Source organism: Coturnix japonica, chromosome 2 (genome assembly GCF_001577835.2).
Source record: "Coturnix japonica isolate 7356 chromosome 2, Coturnix japonica 2.1, whole genome shotgun sequence".
Lineage (NCBI taxonomy): Eukaryota > Metazoa > Chordata > Aves > Galliformes > Phasianidae > Coturnix > Coturnix japonica.
Genome location: NC_029517.1, coordinates 89,217,709 through 89,239,828, shown reverse-complemented (window position 1 = coordinate 89,239,828; position 22,120 = coordinate 89,217,709). Strand labels below are relative to the sequence as shown.

At 38.8% G+C, this 22,120-nt stretch overlaps 1 protein-coding gene across 9 annotated transcripts in view; it reads left to right on the top strand.

The window, feature by feature from the left end:
* PTPRM (protein tyrosine phosphatase receptor type M) overlaps nt 1-22,120 on the top strand; it is a 429,982-nt gene that overhangs the window by 339,360 nt on the left and 68,502 nt on the right. For 5 of the 9 annotated variants that reach the window (XM_015855345.2, XM_032442648.1, XM_015855342.2 and 2 more), the window contains one exon: nt 3,188-3,375. In XM_015855345.2, the coding sequence (XP_015710831.1) occupies nt 3,188-3,375 (188 nt within the window). Of the gene's footprint in view, nt 1-2,414; nt 2,427-3,187; nt 3,376-22,120 lie in introns of all 9 variants that reach the window. The other 4 variants (XM_015855337.2, XM_015855344.2, XM_015855343.2 and 1 more) reach the window with 1 other exon arrangement.

Here is a 22,120-nt window from a genome sequence, read left to right as displayed (position 1 = left end):
AATATTTTTGTGACCTTAACTGTAAGAAGTATTATGAATGGTGTCTTATTCAAACAGGGTTTATTTATCAAAAGGTGTTTCTATAGGAATAATGTTTTACCTAAGGTAAATCATATTAGCTGTGTTTGAATCAGTTGAAGATTATAGCTGTTAACAAAAGTGCTGTATTTCTGTTGCAACTAACACCTGCTCTTGCCACCTGTCAGTGTTTAAAGAAGTTATTTTAGGCTGTAGGGTAGTTCAAAGAAGTGTGACCTCCTTGGTAAGTACAGGTATTGCAAGTGGTTGAGCTCAGTTTTCTCAGTCAGAAACCCCTAGAATGGCTGCAATACACTTACCATTTCCAGATTTCTGTATAGCACAAATTTTGTCCAATTCATGCATATTAGGAACTCCATGAAATGGAAAGAAAAAAATTAATGATCGCTGATGAGGTACTCTTTAAGTGGGCAGCAATCTTACTTCTCAGTTTCAGATATGAGGAAATTTTCATATACTTGAGGGAAAACTTTCATGCTCATTCTGATAATTTGAGAGCTCAATTAAAGCTTTACATGACAGACGTTAAATTTACATGAGTGTAGGTCATGTTTGTCATGTTTCAGTTGCATGTGTTACTGAAACTGGAGAAATAAGAGTGCTGTCCCAGCGAAGATAGTGTGCTGGGTTTGCAGATACCTTCCATGTCATAAGTTCATATAATTGGCAAATAAATATATTCTTTAAGTGTTGTATAACTCTATGGGAATCAGTTAGTGGGAAGTAGAATAATTGAAATTGTAGGAGATCTTAAGCAAAAGAGACAGACTTTCCATTCTGTATGAACATGTTGTCTGGAAGAGCTCACCCTTCCAGAGAGCAGAAATGCTGATAAGCTCACGCTAGAGTGCTCAAAAGTAAACCAAAAAAACTGTAATATTTGTGACTTCATAATATAAGCCAAGGAATGTGCTTTCTTTAAAGCAACTTAAAACATTGCTCCTCAAGAAAGAAAAACTGAATTAATTAACTATGAGAAATAAAGAGATGGAGAGAAGAAAATTAAAACAAAGGAGGTTGTGGAAAATGAACTAGTAGGATGAAACTGCAGCTTTCTTAGTACAAGAATCTGATGTCTGGTAACTTTGCATTCGTTCTAGTTATTACCAGTTTGAGTTACAAGAGCTTACCTAATTTGGAGAGGAAAAAAATAATGATAATTAAAAAAGGCAAAATTCTCTAACTTGCTTCTAAAAAGGAAATAAGCCACCTCAAAATCATGATCGTACACTTTCTTTTGTTTTTTGTGTCTTAGCCACTCTGTAGTTTTCAGGTGCCATTTCAACAGCAACATACTGTACCTACACTTGTATACCACGTTTCATGCCATGCATCCCAAGGTGCTTTGCAGTAGTTTTATCACACATTAGACAGAAGTTGTCAGCTTTTCTCACTGAATGATGAGTCTGTTTTGCTCTAGATTTATTCAGGTTAGCAAACCAGCATGAAAAGTAGTGTACATACTCATGCCCATAAATTGTTCTCCGCTTGGTTCAGGTTTAAATGCATCTTCCATACTGACTGTATGAGGACCAGATTTCATACATCTTGTTAAAACTGTGAACTGACGAACTCTGAAATCGTTCCTGAAATATGATTCATTGAACTCTGTGACCTTAACACCTATTTCCAGTGGTATAATTATGACCAAAATCTCACCTTTAATGAGATGTGGTAGTATTTTTAGAATGCAAAAGAGAATCTGGGACCTTCTCATGCAGAAAATATGAGTAATTTTCAGCTATGGTGTATTTAATTTGTGAATGTGGCAATATATTTTTAGCACTTCCCTATCATTCATTGTGTTTTACAAAAGTTTTTTACATGTATATCTATAAATATGTTCTATTTGAAAACCTCTTGCTGTGGTTACTGTGCAGCCAATGAGGAGTACTTTGGGCAAGTCAAAGCCCTACATCTACAATTGAATTTAAAAATCAGGCACTCTTTGAGATATGTAAAATTATTATTTGGGTAGCAGTAAGATGTATTTTTAGTGACATTTTGGCCTCAGAATTTGAGGTTTTTTTTCTTCTCAAGTCTTAACTAGTCTTAAGAACTCCCATCTAAATAGGAAGAAACTGACTTGCTTCCTTAGGTAGAGAGTGCATTCACATCTGCCTTTATTGCAAAGTATACGTTTTGATCTCAGTTACATCTTTGTGAACTCACTCACAGTAAAATAGCTTTGTGTTAGTGCTGTTGATTTATACAGTGAAACTGAGATCAGAATCTGACTCATTTAGGAAATCACACTGTAAAGACTAAATTACAAACATAAAATTACCTGTAATTATTAATGTAGTACTGTTGCTTATGCCCTGTTTCCTTTTTCTCCTCCTCTTTTTTTCTCCTGATATGTATCTTCTTAAAAGTGCCAATCAATGGTAAGTTGCCCATTTGCCCCATGGAAGAGATGTGGAGGGTTGGGAGAGTATGTGTTCCATCCAAATTTTAACCAGCCCACTGGGTTCTCCTGTTTGTTGGCCTGCATGTCAGTTGGCGCATAACATTTCATGCCTAATGTGATGGCTCATGATATACTGTGGTCCTAAAGCATGTTCAGCAACCAGTCAAGACATTTTTCCTGATCAGATGATCCTTTGCATTTGTCCTCTTGTAGTTTGTCTCCAAACGTTGTATCAAATCTACATTTCCATTGCAGTCCTAGCTTGATGAAACCATAAGCCATTTTGTGCATCCTTTTATTTTGCTCACTCCAAACATTTGCTCTAAATTTGAAGTGTAAAATATTGCAGTTAACTAATCTAAGAAGTCTGCAAGTCCTGTTTTATTCTATAGGACTTGATGAAGTTTCAGAATGAAACTTCTGTGCAGCTTAGAACCAAATGCCTAATTTAAAACTCAATTATAATCAGCCAGTGATATTTAAAGCAATATTATAGTTCGGACTGCTATGCAATGCTTCCATTGTAGAACCATGGAATTTACCTCATTCCAATCAGTCTTGCAGTTTCCCTGTGTAAACTGTTCCATGGATTTACTGATCTTCTGGCACATAGCCTTCATAGACAGAAGCAATGTTGATGATGTCAGATTTCTTCCATTCCTCTAGAAATCTGTGTGATTTGTATTTTTGTTTATAAGTAGAAATAAACCAGTACATAATGAGGTACTTTTTTCCTAGATGAAACCCATACGATGGGCAGTGACACAAGCAGCCTGGTCCAGTCCCATACCTACAAGAAGCGAGATCCAGCAGATGTGCCCTACCAGACCGGACAGCTTCATCCAGCCATCCGTGTAGCTGACTTGCTGCAGCACATCACCCAGATGAAATGTGCAGAAGGCTATGGATTTAAAGAGGAGTATGAAGTAAGTGTCAGCTGTAATGATCTGATTATTATGTCTTCTGCCCTGTTGGCTTTATCTGTCTGCTATCTGTAACACAGACTGGAAGAAATAATTACTCGACCCAGTAAGCCAGGTGCTGTGTGATGGGAAGTATTGAATGGAATCACCTCCATAGTTAGCAAAGTTTTGGTAGTAACAAGGCAGGATGAAGAGTGAGAAGAAAAGCCTTTCTTGGAAATCTCTGCCTAATTTTACTTGCAGAATTATGTATATTGAAAAAGCAGCTCCGCTAGCACTCTCCTGGAACTTAGGTTATTTTTCTTTTACTGTTGTCTAAACAGACTTGCCCTGTAACACGGTATTAGTTGGGAAATCAAGTTCTACAAGCAGTATTTTTCACATTAATTGTGAGAGACGTTCATTGTTGCAAGGATGTGTTCACATATTCAGAGAGGTCCATAAGGCCGTAAAATGTATTCTGTGCTGTATGAATTTTCTCTCACTTTGCAGAGGCTATTTCTAATCTTCATTTTTTTCGTATGAACTTATAGACTCTCTTTTTGCTGTTCATTTGTTTGTTTGCTTTTTTCATTCAGCTTCTGTTTCTTCCTTTCATGCTTCAGTGACCTGTTTCTCACTGTTATCCCTTTAGTGTTAAAAATCACAACCACTATGTCCTGGCAAAGAATAGAAGAATACAACATCATAGCACTGCAGATTGTATCTTGCTTGTGAGATAAGTCTGTCCAACTAGGTAGAAAAAAAAAAAAAAAGAAAAAAAAAAAGAAAAACACAAGCAGAACTTGCTCTCATGCCCAAAACTGTAGGTAATATTATACATGCCTTCGAAAATTTGTTTATGAGCCTTGAGGAACATGTTGCTCCTCATCCAAATCATATAGCTGAACCAATGGTATGGTAACATCTCAGCCTGGGTTGGCTGTCTAATATGAGACCCTTTGAAAACTGCTAGGTCCAATATTTCAATATCTAGAACAAACAGATGAATGCCCTTTCTCCTCTTTTCTTTGTCTTTTAGCTCAGAGCTTAGGGAATTTATTAATGTAAATGGGTCTCACATGGTATTATAGGATGGTTACAGCAAGTAGAGTTTCCCAGAGTGAATTTTAATCCAAAAAACAAGTAGCATAAAAATATTACTTCACAAAGGAAAAATACGTATGATTGACCCACAGGACTGGACTACAGATTTCCAAAATTGTTGTAGGAGTGTGTGAGAATTTGTGAAATAATATGCCATTGCTGAGGTAGGAAGGTGCACTGCATAAAAATTTGTTGTGTCTTGATATGCGACATATTTAAAGCTATCAACTCAAAACACTCTGATAACATTTAATACTTTATATGGACATGGGCTGTGACCTAAGATGATGTGATCAGACTAAAAAGTAATAATTGTTCCCTGTTCTGTGGCCTAGGAAACAAATTGTGATTACCAGCAGCCCACCCTCCTGTTTCCAGGGGCAAGTTGTACATAACAGAGACTGTATCTACCTCCGTGCATAGTAGTGTTCATCTATCTAATGGAACCCCCATTCAAATTGCACTGCATCTCCAACCCAGTATAGAGGACTAAATTTCCTTTCCTTGGAAAGTAGGATGTGAGAAATCAGGGGAATAGTTGTAAATGGGTTCTGGTGTTATGTTATTCCTGTGTAGCCAGTAAGAAGCAGAGTGATCCAAATGCAATTTTAACTGTCTTCTCAAAGTAGAAGCTGGCAAAAAAAGATCTCATTCTTTGATCTGATAGAAAAAAAAGGGGAAAATAACCAGCAGAAACCATTTAAATTGCTTCCGTCCTGCAGGGCACAGGGCAAGTAATAGTTCGTCTTTTGGTCATGCACAGGTGTCTTCTGCTCTAGAGACTCAATGTACCATGCTTAAGTTTTGAAGATAGGAATTCATGTATTCGCTGTTGCAGGTCCTACACTACAAAGACATCACTAGTACATTGCTTAGTTTTTATTAGCATGCTTGTTGCCTGCTTTTTGCAAGAAATAGTATTTTGGGGAGTTTGTTGTGCTTTGTCATGACAGCTGTGTGATATAAAAATTGCTTAAATATGTAACTGTTTAAACTGGTGTTTGTAGCGTTAACTTTCAAAGCCCGTGCTTCAGGCCCTTTCCAAAGTCAACGACAAGTGGGTTTTTTTCCTTCAAATGTAGAAAACAATTAATTCCCAGAAGGAGATAATCACTTGTCAACTTTCATTTGTGCGGCTGACTTAAGCAAGTTTGTTCCTTTGAGCTTTTTATGACACCGTTATTTTAAAATGATGGAATTTTATTCTTGTCTGTGGAAAAGATTTGCTCATCAGCCAAAATCCTTTGTACCAGCATTAAGCCTAGAGGAAAGCTACAATTAATTTATATTAAAAAAGAAGACTGTAAAATGGAATTTATAATGCAACCAACGACATGGCTTTTTAACTACAACAGATCAAACGATACTACAGAGAAACAGTTTCCAGGAAAATCACTTATATTTTAAGCTTCCCAAGCTGAGGAAGGCGTCCCATTACAGACAATAGCTGTAGTCATGACTAATGACAGCAGATGCAATATATTTGAGTGCAGTGTATGAGTAAAGGGAGACTTAAGATATTGCTGCAACTGAAAACGTCTTCTTCGTATAGGGAAATTTTCTACAACCAGTGTGAACTATAACAAAGTATATATTTCAAGGTTTTTTTCCACCAGCCTGCTGCGGTATGGCTTTTTATTTTTGTCCATGTGCATTGAAAAAAAAAATGCTCAATCTGTCATAGCACTACTAAGATCGAGAATCAATTTGTTTATGCTGCTGTCAAATTGATACTGTCCTCTTTGCAAGGTTGAACTAGGCAGTAGAAGAACTTTTTTCCCTATAAGTTATCAGAAGGATAACCGTCCAAATGAAAAGGAAGAAATGGTTTGGCAGGGGATTTGTTTTGAATGAAGTCTTATACATGATTTTTGCTCTAACAAGACAGTAGGATTATATATTCTCAGCAGGGAAAGAGTTTGGTTCAGGAGAAATTCACACAGGATTCGCTCTGAAAATAAATCTGTTGAAGTGAACAGAAAGTGAAATAGCACATTACCCATTAGCGGCACTTCAGAAGAGTGAAAGGATATGGTGCACTTGCTGTCATGCATAGTTATAAGTGCTTTAAAATAAAATTTCATAATTAGGAACACAATTCACAATAATTGGGGCAGTAGTTCACAATCCAAGTAATTTTAAGTCCTCTTGGCTTCACATGTGAGTTTTTGGAGTAAAGTAACTGACACAAAGAATAAAGGTTGAAAAATCATCTTTAGCAATGGCAGGATGGTGCTTGATCACTCCCTGCTCCACTCTGTGATGTGATGGCCCACTTGAGATACTGAGTACCCATATGTGCCATGTATAGGGCCTCAAGAGGGCACAGAACTTGGCAGGATTATGCCTTTCTGTGTGGAGCAGAGATATTTTGGCTCTCATCGCTGACAAGGTTTTGCTGGAGTATTAATATGGAAGCATCCTGGCTCTGCTCCTGCCATGGTGTGTGTGTGAGGATTTCTGTTCCATGGGGCAGAATTGAGCCCTGAGCTTTGGGTGCAGCAGTGCAGCTTTGGATCTGATGTGTAGCTGTATCTGCTGAGCAGCAGCAAAGACAGGCATGTCCTCAGCAGTGCGTTGGTAGCAAGTTCATGCCCATTTAGCCAGGTGTTTCTCAGGTGTGAAAATAGCATGGTTACATTACTGTAAGCTGAGGACTCACACAGACCTTCATTTACAGCCTGGTGGAGTGTTAATGATTGGAAAGGATTGCACAGAAATCCTTAAACTCTGGGAAATTTCTACACAGCTAGTCTTCAGTAGAGCTTTATATCCTTTCTATCCCCTGCCAGACCCTTAAGAAAGGAAAGGTTTTGGCTTGGTTCCAGCAGCATTAGATTGACAGAATAACATTGGCCTGATTTCACAGAAGCTCCCCCACAGCACCCCCACTCGCCCTCACTTCCCCCACCAAACTGTGCATTATTTTAGCTGCTCCCAGCTTCCAAAGCATGAGAGCTTGCACTAATGATGGAGAAGGCACGTTGCTTGTCTCCTTTCTGTATTACAGAAGCTATACAAATAAGATAAAAGGATTAAAGTGGTCTCTACATTTTGCCACCTTTTTCCCTTACACTTGCCACCTTTTCAGACTTCCTAATTTCACAGGGCCTTACACTGTGTCTTTTCACAAAGATCAATATCTGTTAAAAGGCCTTGAACACACTGCTGCAAAGGAGCGAGTTCATGTCCTTCCTAAGGAGGAGATGGAGTAGGCTACTCTAGGCCAGCACAGCTTAGCACAGCTAGGATGGAAACAGAAAAATTTATCAAGCTTATTGTTTTAAGTAAGTTTTATTGTAGACTCTATTTTTGGCTCTTTCAATCAACAAAACATTTTCCTGTTCAGTGTGAATTGTTTCTTTGCCAAATAAGCCTCTGTTGACATAAGACAGTCTCAAATAGATTTCGGAGTGTCTACACAAGAGCTTGGACTGGTTTAGCTGAATTGATTTAAAAACACACCCTTAATTAAACTGGCGCAACACTGTGTAGATAAAGCCTTGCAAAATCAATTCCACGTTATGTTCCATGACAGGGCCTTCTGAGCTTCCATTATCTCAGAAACAGAGGTTCCTTTGAAAAGCCAGGGTTTGCAGAGGGTATCCTTCTCAGATCAGCCTCATTTACTGTCACTAACAGCACTTGTAAAAGCTTTTAAAAGTTTCTCTGTATAGCATTAACTTTAAAGTATTTCCCTCTGATGTGTCTCTTCCCTTCCTTCTCCTCCTTTCCTGAAGCGCATTCCCTGTCTGAAGTCTTTGTGGCAGTTCACCTGTTTCAATCAATTTTAAACTAATATCATTAAGGCTACACTGCTCCTAATATGATGGAGTTACATGCTGTCAAGACACTGTACTGATTATGCTGCTTTTATACTGCATGGTCTCCATCCACTCTGAGGGGCTGCACCTATGTATCTGTAGTAATCTCTAAATCACTGCACTTAAACAGACAGATACTGATGTGAATACAGGCTCAGAGGGCCTTTCAAGGTCAGGGATGTGAAATGTATTATCTAATGTATGTTAACCAATTCATTTTATTTTAGCACTTCTTAACACCTATTATAGATCAGTAGCAGTATTTTGAAATAAGTTCCCTGGTTGTGGTTGCTGTTTAGTTATACCTTGGGGAATCGTGGTCAAAGGTGATGATGAAAGATGGATAATTTGAAGAGGATTTGGAGGTGAGTGGTGAGAATAATGGAGGGTAGAAGCAAAACATGTGCATTGAAAGGGAACTTCAAAGGCACATAGGTAGATATGCTGTCTGTCAGTGAAAAAAGAGTTTTTTGCACTGTGTACTGTTGGCCTGTGAAATACCTGCAGTAGAAAAGAAACCAGCTTTAAGAAACAAAACAAGAAAAACAAACACTCTTAAAACAGCATAAATATAAATCCTGGGCTTTAGGGGCAGAAAATATTGCAGGCAAGGAGTTTTTTGTGAGGAAGTTCACCCCATAGATACCCACTTAAGGCTTTGCTTTCTCCAAACCACTGTTACACAAGTGTCTGACCTAGGACAGAAATCTGGTAGATTTTCCTTTTGCTTCTGTTGTGCAAATGCAAGGCAGACCAGAATCTTGTCACCTCAACCAACTCCTCCAGCACAGCTTTTCTTTCTCTTGGTTCCAGCTGTAAGACAAAGGTAATGCCACATAAACCCTCTAAGTCCTGTGCTCTGGGACCCTGAAATTGAAACTTCATGAATAGCGGGAGAAATAGTTTTGTTGATGTCGGGTTGGTATAACTGCCGATAGGGCCCAGCTGGTGCTGCTTTTTCTACATTTATTCTTTATGCCTGCACCTGACATGTCTCACCTCCAGTCTGTACATTTTTATCGTGCTTTTTGCCTGATTTTATTTGATATTCTGCAGCACCTGCTGAGGCAGTCAATACCACAATCAGTGCAGGTTATTTTCTATCCTGCAAGACACAAATTAGAAAGAAAGCAAAAAGACTCTGGAACATCAGGAGGGAATGAGTGCATTAGTACATGGTTTAAATACATGAAGGGCAACATATGTGTCCTCTAGAACTGAGAGAAAGATAATTGTTTTTCTTTCTTTTTTTTTCCTCTTTTTGTTTCTGTAGCAATGAGAAAATTCACTAGAGATTGGAAACAATAGAGAAATCGAAACATAAGTAAAATAGTGGGAATTTGTCATGTGGAAACGGTGTGGAAAACTATTGGAAATTCTCCTTTGTAGTGATTCTTGATTTTTTTTTTTTTTTTTTTTTTTTTTTTTTGGTGTGTGTGTGTGAAATGACATAGATAATTAGATAGAGCTGGAAAAAATCACCTCAATATTCATTTGTATCTTTAGTCTTCAATGCTGGGAAGTTGCAATTGTTTGATTATTGGCATCATAAATGGTCTCTTCCATGCACAATGGATAACCACTGCTTAAGGCAATAAAAAGGTTTATATGTGAGTTAGATACTCCTTTTCCTTTATCAAAGGACTACGTTCAGAATACCCCAGCTTCATTAGATTACCATGGGGTCTGCCACAGCCTTCCACAAGTCCAAGGTAATTTGTCCCAGTGTGGGTTTATCACAGAATCACAGAATCACAAAATTGTAGGGGTTGGAAGGGACCTCTAGAGATCATCGAGTCCAACCCCCCTGCCAAAACAGACTCCCTACACCACGAGACTGGTGTATGCCAGACTCATGGATGCTGGAAGCCTCAGCACTGAAAAGATCATGTCTCAGGAGTTCTAAGTACTAAGATACTCCAGATCAATACCAAAACAAAGTCATTCCAACCCAGAAACTACATTTGCTAATAACATGCATAATTAACGATGCAAACTATCAATGCATGCAGTATCCCTTTAATTCTTTAGTAAGGGTTGCTTCAGTTGTTGATCACTCAGTGGCTGGTGACACACTGGAACAGCTTGCCCAAGGAGGTTGTGGATGCCCCATCCCTGGAGTCATTCAAGGCCAGTCTGGATGTGGCACTGGGAAGCCTGGTCTGGTGGCTGGTGACCCTGCACATGGCAAGAGGTTTGAAACTGGATGATCACTGTGGTCCTTTTCAATTCAGGCCATTCTGTGATTGTGATCAACAGGAATCAGCTGATAACAACTTTAACTGGATGGTGGTTGATAGAAGTTTGGTTTCTCAGTTCTTAGACACATTCATTTTACTACACGTGTTCTGCTGGTTTCATACAATTCTGTATCTGTCCTTAGTAGCTGAGAATGTTCGTTCTTAACAGGTTTTGAATGTATGAAAGGTGCTGTCACAGTACTTAATCTCATTCACACAGCATTGCCTTCCTGTCCTATGCTGCAGTGACCGCCCAGTGATTGAGGTATCTCAAGAGTTTCTAAATCTCCTTGTTTCCTTCTCCTGCTCTTCCTAAATGCCTTCTCCTTCAATTTAGATAGATGAGCAAATATATGCAGAAGCAGCTTTCTAGTTTGTTTTTATTAAAGCAGGTTTAATTAAAATGTATTCTTACCACAGATTATAGATTGAGGTCATAGTTTCATCACAGAGGATTTGGGTTTTTATGTTTGAATTATAAAATTGTGGAGGTATGTATGCTATACCCTTCCAAACCCATTCTATATCCCTAGGATTACTTTTAGTACAGTATAGTCAGCTGTTGGTCATGCTGGTACTGATCAGTCTGAATTAGGTGGGTGTCAAGCTCCTGTTTTCCTCTCCTTGATACCCCAAACATTCTGAACTGTATTATATGAACTCAGGATAACAGGAATAAGGATGTCTGATTCAGCCCAGTATTTCAAGTTTAGGCTGTGTCCCAAGGAATGCCTGATAACTTTTAAGTGCCTCTGTCAAAGGGATTGTATCCCTTTAAAAAGTGTCTCTTTTTAGGTGACCGGTAACTGAATGCAACTTAGTTTTATGTGGATTTAGAAAGGTTGTTTTGGTTTGCTTTGCTTTTTTTCCCTCCATCTTCAGTCGAACTGCCACAGCGATATTCAAAACTCATTCTAATTTTGCACCTCTTTTATTTGACTCCCTCCTTAGGATCCTTTATTCACTCAAGGCATTACAAAATCTTGCTCAGTTTCTTCTGGAAGGATTTGTAGGCACTTGTAATGCCAAATTGGAGCAATAAAAGAGATAGCTTCCAAGTATCACTGATTGTTGTCAACTTGGCGTCAAGCAGAACTTTTGAAATCCAGTATTCACATCTGATAATTCCAAGTAATTAACACAGAGGTTATGCATTCTTTTTAATGGAAACAGTCAGCCTTTTCCCTTGTACTGCTTCCTTGTATGTTTTACATGTAGGCACATGCCTTTTCTCTTAGTAACCAACAGCCACATATTGTTCCGCTGTTTTAGCATGTGGAATCTGTTGCACCGTTATTCTCCAGCCTGCCCAGTCTTCTTCCCCTTTGGCAGCCACAGGTTGAGAAACAGTCAAGCTGCATTAAGCAGATTTCTCTGAATGTGTTTTACTCTGTCTGTTAGGCAAGTCATTTTTGCTGCATAATCTTGCTACTGTGTTTTTGATAGTATCACGTCTATGCAGTGTAGCTTTTGAAATTAGGATTTAGCTTCCGATTTAGTCAATCTGCGTGCCACTATGGGTTATTGAACACCACGGTAGGAAACTAAATGAGGCCACTGAGCTTCATTTCACTCATAAGATAAGTTTCCAGAGGGAAATCTGCCAGAGCAGCCATAGCACTCACAGTTCTGAGGTGATAGGTTAAACTTTCTAAATGCTTGTGACAAGCACAATTCAAAAGGAATAAAAGTTTTTGAAGCTATATACTGCATATTTGCACCAGGCTGACTTATTAATTATTCAGATAAGGCATTGAATATTTGATCAGAATCTGTAATCCCTTCTTCAGTTAACATATTATTTACTTTTGAAAATTGCTGACGTACCATACTTTTCCCACTGGACAGGCAAAAATGAATTGGTCCAATTTATGTGCTCAGAATAATATATTGTGCTTTAATGTTAAGGATATTATTCATTATCTCCTACTCATATAATCTTCCTTGCCTCCTTCATATTTTATTAGTGCCCTTTAAAAAGACATAAAAAAATCAGTCATGTAGTTATTCCATTTTAAATTATGCAAATGATGTTAAAAGCAATTATAATCTATTCTTTTATTAATTATAAATACACCCTATGTGTTTTCTACGGACTGTATTTTATTCACTGCAAATAATTATGCATTTTAGTCTATTGCTGGTTTCACGACTAGATCATTATTATTGGATGTTTGTAAAGCAAGAGGAATACTTTTCAAATCAAGTTAGCATAATTTAGCTATTAGGAGTTTTAATTCAGCATCGGTTTATCCACAACATGCCTAATACATGCATAATTTTCCATAATGTATTTGTTTTAAATAAGTTAAAATAGCCATCACGAATCTTTTAGGAAATGGAAAACTATATTCTGTGTAACCCCTTGGCTCCGTGTACCTTCTAAAGAAGTTTACTGTCTGCAGCACAAGATTTTTTGCCTTAAAAGTTTCCCGCAGTGTTTCAGGAATTGTCCTGTTAATGGAAAAAATGATTGGCATTTTCCAGCAGGAAGGAATTTTTGGTTACAACATGCTGTTTTGATGGGCATGGGAAAATCTGTGGGAAATGATAAGTCGACTGCAATTGTGGGGGGACATAGTTGGGCATCCAGGCAGGTTATCAAAGCCTCCTTCCACCCTACTGGTTCCCTGCCAGCGTCTCTGTCCGTATCCTGCATGCTTCAGTGTGATAGCTGCTCCCCCAGGTGCTCATCAGGGCACAGGCTGAGCAATGCCAGCACACGGGCTGTTGCTGGATACTGCTGTTCTCCATCTGTTTGGCTCTGTCTCTGCCTTACTAATAAGCGGGTAGGAAGCCCTGGGTCCTCAGCCACTCGTCTGAGAGGTCCTGGCTTGTCAGCCTGCCCTGAGGAGATACAAGAAAGGAAGAGAGATGAGAAGCAGCTATGGAACAAAACTGGCTCCTGAGCCAAAGCTGGTGAGAAGAGTGGCACATTCATGGAAATAATGAATGCCAGCTCAGGAGGTGGGCAGAAGGAAGAACAGGCTGGCTTTGGGGACTTGCTAAATACTATCAGTGGGAGATATTCAGTATTTACAATGGCAGCATCATACATGTAGATTTGTTGGAACTGGTGAGTTTGCATCTTGATTCAGGACTGATGAAAGTTCCTGGCATTGCCACTTCTTCACAAGACAGAAAAAGGATGTTTTAGTCTTACAGCATGATTTGGAGCCCAAGGCAAGGGAGGACATTAAGGATGAGCTTAGGTTCAGCAGGTTTCAAACAAATGTAAAGGACAGGCTCAATATACATTCCTTTCTGTTCTGTATTTTACCATTCACCTAAATGGAAGCAACACTAGGGTTTTTGTATGCACAGGCATCAGACAACTAATGGTTTGGACATGTTCATGCTGCAGTGACAAAACCTGAATGTCTGTCCACCAAGACAGTGCACTTTCTTCCCCATAAGACCTCAAAAAGATTTATGCTTGAGAGTCATGTGTTTTGTTATACGGAAGAAATGAGTGCCTTGTGTTTATATAGGGTTAAAATGTGTCTACCTGAGCCTGGTTATTACCCATCTACCTTCCAGATGCCTAGGCAGTTATCGTTCTTAGTATGTAACAGTGGAAAACCGTACTATATACAAGAAGGCTATCTGAATCTTCATGAGACAAGCCATCTCCACTTGTATACCACATACCAAAGGGATAAGGACCTTCCTAGTTGAGCAGGATGAGTTCAAAAGCAGACATAGCTGTGACTGCCTTTGCTAACAGAGGTAGCTTGCAGAGGAGGGGGTATTATAAACTGTATTCTTTTTTAGTGAGATTATAGGGTTTTTGTCTTTATCTTACCCAAACAGGAACAGGTTTCCTTTCTGAATGCCTCCCAGTGCTTGCTCTGGGCTGCTAGAGTCTCAGTGAAGTGTTGGTTCCTGAAATAATCATAAAGTTGAAGCATGTGATTAGTCTGGGTGAAGGTAATGGGAATACTTTACCTTTGATGCTTAAATACTTGGCTGTATCGCAGAACTCTTAGAGTTCTGAAGTGAGAAAATACTACCGTTCCAGTTGTTTACAGTAGATGCCCACACATGAACGATCTTTGTGGTTTTGTAAACCAAGAGTTGCAATAAAGCAACAAAATTCCTGCTTGACATAACAGAAGTTGAAAGGGTAGGATCAGATTTTGTGCCTTCTGCTCAGGAAAGAATGTTAAAAGCAACCACCTCCAACCCCTTTTGAATAGTTAGGAAAGAAACAAGGCGACATAAAGAGATGGGGAGGGCTTGCAGTGCAAAGCTCTTTTTACATTTGTCTTGTCCTTCCAAGATCCTCTCAATCTGAGCAAGACTGTCGAGTTGAGACATGTGCTTTTTAATCCTGAGAAAGACTGCACACAACAGTTCTTCTGTCTATTATGATACCAGCATTGCTCTTCCAAGTGCTGTCAGCCTTTTACTCATTGCTAGAACAGTTTAGCGTGATGTTTGCATGAAGGATATTTCAGCTCATTGTCCTGTGTGTTAGGATGTGATATCCACTGTGCTTCTGTTCGGTTTGCCTGGATTTTTATCCTTGCCTGTTTCCATTTGTCATTGGACAAAATGACTACAGGAAAAACTAAGTATTTTTGGTTTGTAGTTTTGCTCATTCACCTTGTTCACGCTTCAGCTTCTGCTTTTATGCTCTGTGTAACACTGTCAGTACACAGCTTCTGTAAGGTTGGCATAATAAACTGCAAAGATTCTGCAAGTGAGGAAATCCTTAAAGTGGCACAGAGCCACTTTATCAGCTCCACTACCAAGTCTCTCTTGTTTCCAGAATAGTGAAATATCACTCATTCCTGGCTGCTCTAATACCCCCCTCGGGATATTCTGAGAGGTGCCAGAGATCAGTGTTACATTTGCAATGCTGACAACAATTATTCACGATTTCTTATAATGCAGGAAATCAGGAGCACCCAACAAGGCGATTAAGCAGCAGGTCTAAGGTGAACAAAAGGAAATATTTTTCACACAGCATATAATTGCACGGTGGAGCTCATTGCCTCAAGTTGCTGTGAAGCCAAAATTATAAATGAGTTCAAAAATGGGCTAGACAAATTTGTTATTAATCACAATGACTGTATGCAGTCTCTGGCTGAGAAAGAGTTTGCTCAGGAAAGCCATTGATTGCTAGAAGTTAAGATAGTACCGTGGGGAAAGTCTTGCTCTCTGTTTGCTCTTTTCTTCATCCTTTTTTTTTTGTAAACATCTGCTACCAGTCTGTTGCAGAAAAGCAATTGCATGTATGGACCTCTGGTTTGACCTAGTAAAGCTGTTAAAACCTATAAAGAAGAATAACATAAATTAATGATACTCCATAAGCAAACAGTGTGAAATGGCTATTTTTAAATTTTTAACATACTATTAGTAAATATTATTGCCCTAGCATCACTTCGTATTGCAAAGAACACAAAGTTGGTTAAGATAGCCAACTTACCCATTAGTTCTTCACTTCAGGAACTATCCTGATCCACTGCCCTGCTTTTGGACTGTGAAATGTAGGATGATGATGCTGTAAGGAAAAGAGGGAGAACAAAAGACATTCACTTGCAAAAGAGATTTCATTTAAAAAGCATGTAGCTCCAATTCTGAAGCTTAATCTTGAACCTTTATTCTTAGCAGTGCTTTATTCCACGAAGACCTTTGTTTACATCAATTAGACACTTTCAAGTAAGCAACGTTACTTACAGTGCATAAAGTGCAAGTTGAACTGTTCTAGAAAGTGAAGCATTTCTTGCTTATTGGAGAAAAATATGGGAGAGTCTTACATGATTTTTGGAATTTAACAGATTGAGTTTCCAAACCATACAAACACATTTGCTTCCATTCTGTACTGGGACAAACATCTCAACAAACCTAGTATCTTACTGCTTTATTTTATACACATTTCAGTTTTACCAGAGCTTTTCATTGTCTCTTCTTTTGTATCATCACCAGCTTGAATTTTACATTTCTATGCATACGCTGTAAATCAAGTCTATAGAACCAACAGTAGGTAGAGCATAGAAAGCTGCCTGAATCCTAGGAAAAGTCATATAAATTGCTTATGCTTTTTGTGTGTTTAATTGTAGATCTCATCAGAGATTGACATATTTTCCCTCCGTTTGTCTGTTCTTTGCACAGCATTTGTGTTTGTTTTGCTAGTGTTTACTAAGCACACGTATCTCTGCCACGCAAAGGAAGATAAATAGTCCATGCTTTCTGTTGCATTTAGGGCTGCTGTAAGGTTTTAACTGCTTTTTGGATTGATTTTTATTTTTGTAATGAAGACTACGTATTTTTGAGACCTTTTTCAAAACACTGTCTTTCTGCCATAAGCGGATATTTGTCATTGGTTAGGACAGCCTGGTTGAGGAGAAAAAACTTTTCCTTTTGATATACCTAGGAGTATATTTCCCTTTAGCTCAAGCATGTGAGATTGCTTAAATTTCTTACTGGGAATCAAGTTGGATCCCTATAATATAGCCCTGTTCCAGGGGCAAAGGAAAGAATGAAACTAGTAAATTTTTGTCAAGCTGGATATGGACACAGGGATCCACTTGTGTGTGCTCAGTTTCCACCCTGTCTCTCCTGGAGTGCTTCCTTCAATACCAGGAATCTTCCCCACCGATAAACTTGACCTTCTGCTCTATCCTCTCCTATTTGTGGGGACTCCATTATTTGCTTGCTGACTGCCAGAAGACAGTAATGTGAGAACATTCATTGTCCCATAGCTATTGTAGGGATATTTGAGATCACTTATGTAGGATGGAATAGTGATCACAGAACCACAGAATATTCCAAGTTGGAAGGAACTCACAAGGATTATCAAGTCTAACTCCTAGCTCCACACAGAACCATGCAAAAATCAGACCATATGTCTGAGAGCATTGTCCAGACACTTCTTGAACTCTGGCAAGCTCAGTGCTGTGACCACACAATACACATTTACAAGGTATACCACAGTTTTTGTTTTTCCCGGCTTGGACCAACCCATCCCTGCCTTGTCTCTGTCACCCATGTTCTGCAACTGCCAGCTCTTTCTCCTGACCTTGGTGGACAGGACAGTTTGGGGAAAGTCCTCCTCCCTAATACTGGGGAAAGCAAGGAGCAGGAGGTAGACTACATGTGTGCTTTAGTCCTTGCAGCCACCTGCACTCTTCTCTTTCCTCCAGAAAGACAGCAGAACAATTATGTTGATGGGGGAGCAGGGTGTGGAAACTGATGTCAGAAGGAATTTTACTAGGGTGGGGAATTCTGCATCTCTGGGGTAGAGGGAGAATAAGGTTATCTGTTCATGTGTTCTAGTTCCCCAGTTTTGCAGAACAGCAAGTCGCATAGTCCCTGGAAACCTGAGTGAGTAATCTAGAAGGCTAATAATAACATGTTTTTTTATGGTATAACAAAAGATTTGAATGCTGCGACCCATACGACTGCTTTAGAGTGGAGGAGCCATCTGTCAGAGTGCTCAAGGTTACTAGAGCAATAATGGAAAAAAAGCAAAAATAGTCACTGTCTTATTTCATTGGTGGGGAAAAAAAAAAAAGGAGGGGGGAGGTATTATAGAAAACACTATTTTTACTGACACTAATAGGAGCTGTGTTTTAAAAAGCAGAAAATGCATGTGCAAAAAGCAGTGAAGTACCCAACTCGCTGTACAGTTCTCTGCATGCCTACAAATGTTTAGGGCTTTTTCAGTGGAAAGCAGGAAAGTTATCTTGGTTTATACCAGGATTAATTTGATCTGATGTCAAATCAAATTAATTAAGTCATCCTTTATTTATATTATCATCCTTCATCATTAATTTATTAAGTCATCCTGCCCTTTTACTAAGTCATCCTGCCCCTGTACTCGGCATTGGTAAGGCCTCATCTTGAATACTGTATTCAGTTTTGTGCATTTCAGTACAAAAAAGACATGGAGGTACTGGAGCAGGTGCAGAGAAGGGCAGCAAGACTTAAGGCTTGGAAAATTAACCCTATGAGGAGAGGCTAAGGGAGCTGGGGCTGTTTAGTCTGGGGAAAAGGAGACTGAGGGGAGAACTGATTGCTCTCTGAAAGGTGCTTATAGTGAGAGTGGGGCAAGTCTCTTCTCATTGGTGAGAGGTGACAGGATGAGGGGAAATGGCCTCAAGTTGTGCTAAGGTAAGTTTAGGTTGGATGTTAGGAAACACTTCTTTACAGAAAGGGTAGTTAAACACTGGAATAGGCTCCCCAGGGAGGTGGTTGAGTCACCGTCCCTGAATGTGTTTAAGAGCCATTTGGATGTGGTGCTCAGAGATGTGGTTTAGCAGAGGGTTGTTAGAGTTAGGGTACTATGGTTAGGCTGTGGTTGGACTTGATCTTTGAGGTCTTTTCCAACCTGAGTAATTCTGTGATTCTATGTTTAACTGATATGTCAAGTTCTGATACCAACTATCAGGACTACAATAAAGTTACCAAGAATGATAATATTCCTATGCAAAATAATTAAAAGCAAGCAATTTTTATTTGTGGTATTGTCTCATATATGCTTTTACACATAATTTTATAGAACTAAACCTCAGCTTGCAAAGGTTGATGTGGGGCTAGGTAGGGAACAAGAACGCAACATGGTACCACCACATTGACAAATTTTCACTAAATCCAGAAAGTTTGCAATTACTGAAATATTTCCTCTGGAACCCTAAGAGCTGTTAGCACTAGGGTGCTGTAAGCGGGTCTTTTTCTGCCAGGATACAACTGGGTAGCCTATAGAGGTGTCTAGGGTGGTTGCCCCCAGGTGCAGTACTTGGTACTTCCCCTCACTGAACTTCATGCAATTCCTGTGAGATATTTCTCAGCCTTTCCAGGTCTCTCTGGTGGCAGCACAACCCCCTAGAGCATCAGCCACTCATCTCAGTTTTGTTCCACCTGCAAATTTGCAGAGGGTGCAGTGTGCATCATTGTCCAGATCATTAATGGAGATGTTAGACAGATTTGGACCCACTGTTGAACATCCTAGCACTCTGGCTGTACACTGCCCAGTATGTGTCATCACTAGCAGTCCAGCTGGCAAGTCTAGTCCCTGCTGAACTGAAGTCTCTGAATCTCCCAACAGTAAGTCTTCCTGTGTTGTTTAAATGTTTAGATTACTGGGACTTTCACCAAGGCTCAGGACTAGAATACTTCAGTGCAAAGTCACTCTTGTCAGTCTAGCTCAGTCTTCATAGTATTCTCTGGTTCTTCAAGCAGTATTTGGCATACAGACTTGAACACTACTTTTATTAATAAGAGTCTAGATAAATATGGACTTCGTTGTACAACTAGTGATTGGCTTAATGAGAGGCAGATGCTTGGAATCTTTGTATTGTCTTATAAGGGAAATATTTATATAGAGACTCAAATTTTTAAGTTTGGTTTTATAGAGGGATGTGGAGAATAAAGGCATCTGCTGCTATTCAGAAGAGCTTTTATAATGTTGGCTTGCCTCAATTAATCTAGCATGAGTGCAGTGTTGTAATGAAAGGAAATGTAGAATAAAAAATGTAGAGCTGCAATGTATATAAATCTTGAAATGTCCACAGACAGTTGATAAATTGCTGCATTTTGTTCAGTTTATGCAAAAGAGAAAATGAAGAAGCAGATTGGGAGGAAAAAAAAAAAAAACCTGCAAAATTATAAATCAAGTCATTAAACCTCAATCTTCTTTATTGAGGAATTGTTTTGATACTCAGCAAGATTAGAAACTGAACAAAAGACTGGCTAGGGGACATGTTTGCAAGGGTCCTGCACATCAGGAAAAATTCCATAAAAGAATGTCATCAGTGTGATCTAAGTTCAGAACTGTAATTATTCCTGTTCTGCTTTTAGAGTTGTGAATGTAAACAGTAATTTGAACTGTTTTTGTGTGTGTGTGTGACTAACGTTTTATTTGTTCCTTGAGTTTCTAACTGGTTTTTGTTCTGCATTATTGCACGGACTTCATAATTTTTCCTTCTGTATCCCTACTCCATAAAGAACTCGTGATTTCACCACAGTGTTTGTTTGAAGCAAGACTGTCCTGTAAAACAAGGGCAGTTTCCCCCTCTTCTTTTTACATATGTTCTCTGTGAATATTACACTTGGTTTGTTACTTTTCTAAAACTGCACTGTTAGTGTAGAGAGAGACATGCTTGTTGCCTAGCTGTCCTGTAAGTAACTGGTGGCTCTCAAATTGCCAACTCCAATATTATTGCTGGCTACTGATGTTTTTGTGTTAGTTAGTCCAATACTTATTTTGCTGGCAGTGCATATTGAAAGAATGAAAGAATGTGTGTGTGAGTGATAAATAAAAAGGAAGAAGATAAATTTGCACGGGGACATTGGGTGATATCCATTGTACTGCACTAAGACAACACAGGTTCAGATAACTTCTAAATGCTCTTCCAAAATTTCTTTCTCGGATATCAGAAATATACCAGCTGATTACATACAAATAGAATTGGATGATGCAAGTGACTTGTGGATAAACGCTGTAGTTAAACTGCTGTTTCTATATGGTGTGCTTGTACTGATCCAATTGCAAAATACTGGCACCACATACATGGCGTTAGATTAATGATGTAAAATTGGTCCTCAAGTGTCAGGCTTCAGGGACAGCAACTCTTTCCTTTCCTTCATTGTTAACCCGGAGGACTTTCACATCACTATGTCTGTTAGGCTAGTCTAGGTCATTTCAGTAGCTTGCAATCTCAGTAGATCTCGTTCTCTAGAACAAGGAAAATACTGGTCTAAAAGTCAGACCTAGGGGAAGGAAGCAAAAAGTGTATTTGCAAACAAGCAAAGCAGACTCCAAGGCACCAGACTTTCCTGTAAAGATCAAAAAAATGTAATGAGCCAGCACAATAAAGTGCTGTCTTTTTTTTATTATTATTATTTTATTTGTTTGAAAGGGCACTGCAAACTTATTATCTATTTTAGCCTAGTAATCTTATTTCCCTTGAAATAAGGAAAGGGGAAAGTGCTATCTTATCCACTGGGAAAAAGAACAGCATGCAAAAGTTTGCGTTCTGTCTGTGCACTCGAGTGTATCTGGACTTTTATCTTGTAGCTTTTCAGTATGTCATTGTCACTCTTTAAGAAAACTAAAACCTTATTACGCAAGCTTTGTTTCTTTCTTGTCTTGTGTCAAAGCTGTATGAACTACAGTGGCCAAAATACACTCTTGAAAAACCTCAGGGCTCACTTAGTGAACAGATTCTGAGGGATGCTTGAACTCTTTCAAGAGGTTAGATCAGCTGCGTGTACATTACAACTTGGATGAAGATAGGAGAAGTTCTGCTTACTTTTCAAATTCAACATTTACATGCTTCTGTTTCTTTTCTCCATGTGCTGCTTTCTGTTACTTCAAGGAATTTTATTACGTTTAAGGCTTTTCCGATTATGTGGTTCTAAATCAGAAACAGCATATCTTTACAGAAGAATATAAGATATTGTCAGTTTTTTTCTGCTTGGGTTGCTTGGTAATTTAAAGAGTCAGTGAATTCTTAGCTTGGTTTAGACTGTCTCAATTATAGTGATTTATTCAGATAGAAATGGAAAAAAAGAAAGTACTGATTTTGCTATGAAGGCATCAGAAGTCAACTTTTTTTATTATTTTTCTGTGCCCACCAGTTCAGTGTA